Raw genomic sequence first — 4,284 nt, forward strand, 5'->3', positions numbered from 1 at the left:
TACATATACACACATATTTATAAGGCTGAGTAGATACACACATTTAAATATGTATTGAAAATATAAGGAAAAAAAGAAAATGATTGAAGGACTTCATAATGGGGAACAGAAAGAAAATATGTCCTGGTTTTGGTTGTTTAAAATGACCTCTTTGTACTGGAATGAAATGAAAAGATAAAAATATGATAAAAAATTAAATTAAACTTTCACAAGAGTCAGTTGTAGAAGTTCATATAGTTTCCTTATAATGATCACATGATGTTTTATATTTTTGTCCTAGTTATTGCAAGTTTGTTGCAGGTAGGTCTAATGGGAGTGAGACCTGCCCTATACAAGTATGGAAAAAGGGAACATCTAAAGGATGATGATGATGATGATGATGATATCTATTCATCATTTGATCATGTTATCAGCTATTTCTTTTGTCCAAGAATTTCTTCTTGGCTGAATGGTGCTACTAAGTTCATGGGGTTTATGACTGAGAAACAGCATCGGTCTTTTCAAGTCAATAATAATGTTTCAGTGTTTCACAGATATTTTTGTCAATTTTTACTTATTTTTTTATTATTGCTTTTTTACAATTTTTAGAGAAATTCCATCCTGACAAAACAGTTCACAATATGAAAATAGGTAATTATTTTTATCTTTTGTAAATTTTTCATTTTGCAACCACATGGTATTGTGTTCGAACACCATAGTCTGATCTGATAAACTCACTATAGCCCTGGACTGACAAACCAATGCTCTACAAGTGAATTTGGAGGATAGACACTTTGTAATTATTCTCTGAGTATCACTGAAATGGTATCCACCTAGTGTCTGGGTCACATTCTGTCATGAACTTTGAAAATCATATTGAAAATTTTCCAAGTCAAAAGTCCAGTCATGTAATAATTCTGTGAGAGAATACAAGTGAATGATGGGAGAAGGCCTTACAGTTTTCTCCTTCTTTCTTTAGAGAGTTCTTCACTTCTCTCCAAATGCATGTGAGCAAGGTTTGTGCATTTTCTCATGGTATTGTGTCATAGTGCATTGAAGAGGTCTAATAAGAACAAAACATATCTAGAGTTATCACCCATACTTACCAATGACCAGACTTGCTTCCTATGGCATTTCTCCAATTTTTTTATCCATTTTAATCTTTCAATTGTCTCTCTCTCAATTTTGACAGCATTTATCATAAAACTAATTAATTTTTTAAATCACATTAGTAATTTTAAATGATGATCGATTTGTTTTTGATTATTACATTAAATATCTTAGCTTTAAGTTAAATATACGAGGAGGTACCCAAAAGAAACTGGAAACACTCTCTGTAGGACAAATTCATTGTAATTCAGGCTTCTGCCACTACGATCCACTTGATGTGATCCTCAGGCATCAGTCTGCCAACTGGTGTCATTGAGTGAGGTCGTACTGCCCTGTGGTGCATCTTTGTTTTGCAGTGCTTCTCTCCTATTCATCGATTTCTACTGGGGAAAACGGCAGCCAAAACTGTTGTCATGCTTCAGACAGCTTACAAGGACGCTGCCATGAGCAAAACATAAGTTTATGAGTGGCTTCCATGCTTTAGGAATGGTCACTTGTCGCTTGAAGAGCAACCTTGTTCACGGTGACTGTCAACCTCTTGAATGAATGAGAACATCCCTGAAAATTCATGAACTGATCTTCGAGGACAAGCACCAAACAATTGACAAACTTTTTGATATAACTAGTGTGTTCTGGAGCTGCTGTCAACAAATTTTGAGTGAGGAATTAGGAATGAAAAGAGTTGCAGCAAAATTTGTGCCTCACTTGCTCAGAGAAGATCAAAAGAAGTCACAACTGAATGAATGTCATCAACTGAAAGAACAGTTGCAAGTTGATCTGGGCCTTTTCCCAAAGTTCATCACTGGTGATGAAAGCTGGTGCTACAGAATTTGCAGATGCGGAAGAGGTGAAGAAAAAAGTGACAGAGGACTGCTTCCAACAGTGGGAAACGTGTCTAGACTGATGCATTGCTTGAAATGGAGAAAGCCTTGAAGGTGATAAAAATGTAAACATATAAAACTAAGTGAATAAAATAATACTGCAAAGTTCCAGTTTCTTTTGGGTACCCCTTCTACCCCCTTGTACATAAAATAATGTTTGACTGAGTGTCTTCTTCTTTTCTTCTTTAGTTATTGGCCTCTTTGTTGTCATCATATTATTGTTGATTATCATCATCGTCATTCTTTGTAACAGGTAAAACTTATATATTATTTATCTTTACTCTCATATTATTTCCTTTGTGTGTGTTTGTGTGTTAATCTGTATGCTTATATGTGTTTGTATTTGTCTGTGTGTTTGTTTAAAATATAGTAAAGAGGACATTACCAAAGTGTTTGTATGTGTGGCTATATGTGCCATTCTCCTACCATCTTTATGCATGGCCACAAACCATATTCCGCTCTCTCTCTCTCACTTTCCACATGCCCCTTCTCCCTTTCACAGATAAACACCACTGCGACCCTTTTGTATTCTACTCTCTGATCCCAGAACCATGCTTATCTTTCTTGCACCAAGATGAGCAGCCCAGAAATCTTCTGGTAAGAAGCCCCACATTGGCCAGCCCCATGCATGCCGACACTTATTAACGTGTTTGCCAATGATGCAACTCCTGTCTCTACATTAACAATACTACAACCATCACTGGGCCTAAGAAACAACATCCTATCACTCAGAACTTGTAACCTTAAATATTCCATCACATGCAAATTGTGTGACACCTTTGTGGCACATTGGGGAAACAGGCTGATCACTTCTGGGAGCAGCACCCCAACACTACAGGGCATTCCATCCCTCACTTATCAATATCTGGCATTGCCACACACCATGGATCCACTTTCTCAAGAAAACAGAAAGCAGCAACGTTTCATATTTGAACCTGGAACCCAGTCATCGACAGGTTTATACTGAACGTTTTTCCTTGTGTCTGAAATGTTTGGTTTCCCACCCCTTTCAGTAAGTTCACTGTACTCTTTTATCAAATATCTACTATAAATACATACAAACATACATCACACATGCACCATTTTATAGTTGGCCTCCACAGACTTCAGCCACGTCTCTGCTATATTCTTGGGATATTCTTTTGTTTGTCAAATTACTTCTCATCTAATGATTATGGTCTTTTATAATAATGGAATGTTCTCATTGTTCTGTTAAAAAGTTAAGTGAGAAATAACTGTAATAAGCTAACAATTCTCCATCATATGTCATTATTCATTTGTGTATAAATATATATGTGTGTGTATATATATATATATATATATATATATATATATATATATATATACACACACACACATGTACATACATACACATATATAAAAATGAACCAGTAAACCACATCAGTGTTTCAACATCTTCATTCCTTTGTTCATTTCAGTAAAGCATGTGACACATATGGATGAGAACAGCTGCATAAAGAAGTGCTGAGCTCTAATTGCAGAGGGAATCTGTGGAAGGGGTTGACCAAGGAATGCATGGGATGAAATGGGGGGAGAAAGGATCTTTGAATGCTGGGCTACACTGAGGAAATGACAAGGGAATGGGTGTTGTGGCGATTTGCTGTGCTTGAGAAGACACATCAAGGAAAGACAAACTGGTTTGTCCTTCACAGGTGCCAGTGCCAAACAAAATTCACTCGTGCCAGTGCTGTGTAGTCATACCTGTGCAGGTGGCATGTAAAAAGCATCCAGTACATTCTGTTAAGGGGTTGGCATTAGGAAGGGCATCCAGCTGTAGAAACCATGCAACAACAGGCAACTGGACTCTGGACAGCTCCATGTCAAACCGTCCAACCCATGCCGGCATAGATAGTGGGCATTAAATGACAATAAAGATGATGATGTATGCATCACCTCTTCAATGCCCATAAAGTAATGTGAAGCTTATTGCAACTATGTTCATATATATATATATATATATATATATATATATATTATAATAATAATATTAGGGAATAGAATTCCAAAACTTACAGGTTAAATTCAATTTAGCAATTCGAAATCACATTTCCCAATATATAATACATATATAAATTTAGAGAAAAAACAACTATTAACAAATTCAACAATGAAAAAAGTTCTTTGAAACATCTAGAAAAATAAATATATCACAAAATCCCTATTCAAAAAATCAATAAATTACACAATCAATAAATGAATAATCTTATTTACTATTTCTTGGTTGTGTAATCTATTGATTCTTGAATAGAGTTTTTGTGATATATTTGTTCTTGTAGATGTTTTGAAGAACTTT

At 35.5% G+C, this 4,284-nt stretch overlaps 1 protein-coding gene across 2 annotated transcripts in view; it reads left to right on the forward strand.

The window, feature by feature from the left end:
* LOC106879029 (uncharacterized) overlaps positions 1-4,284 on the forward strand; it is a 106,411-nt gene that overhangs the window by 97,601 nt on the left and 4,526 nt on the right. For both annotated transcript variants that reach the window (XM_052977325.1, XM_052977324.1), the window contains exons 12-13: positions 589-630; positions 2,160-2,223. In XM_052977325.1, coding sequence (XP_052833285.1) covers positions 589-630; positions 2,160-2,223 — 106 coding nt within the window. The remainder of the gene's footprint in view (positions 1-588; positions 631-2,159; positions 2,224-4,284) is intronic.

The sequence above is a fragment of the Octopus bimaculoides genome, chromosome 28 (assembly GCF_001194135.2).
Source record: "Octopus bimaculoides isolate UCB-OBI-ISO-001 chromosome 28, ASM119413v2, whole genome shotgun sequence".
NCBI classification, from domain to species: Eukaryota; Metazoa; Mollusca; class Cephalopoda; order Octopoda; family Octopodidae; genus Octopus; species Octopus bimaculoides.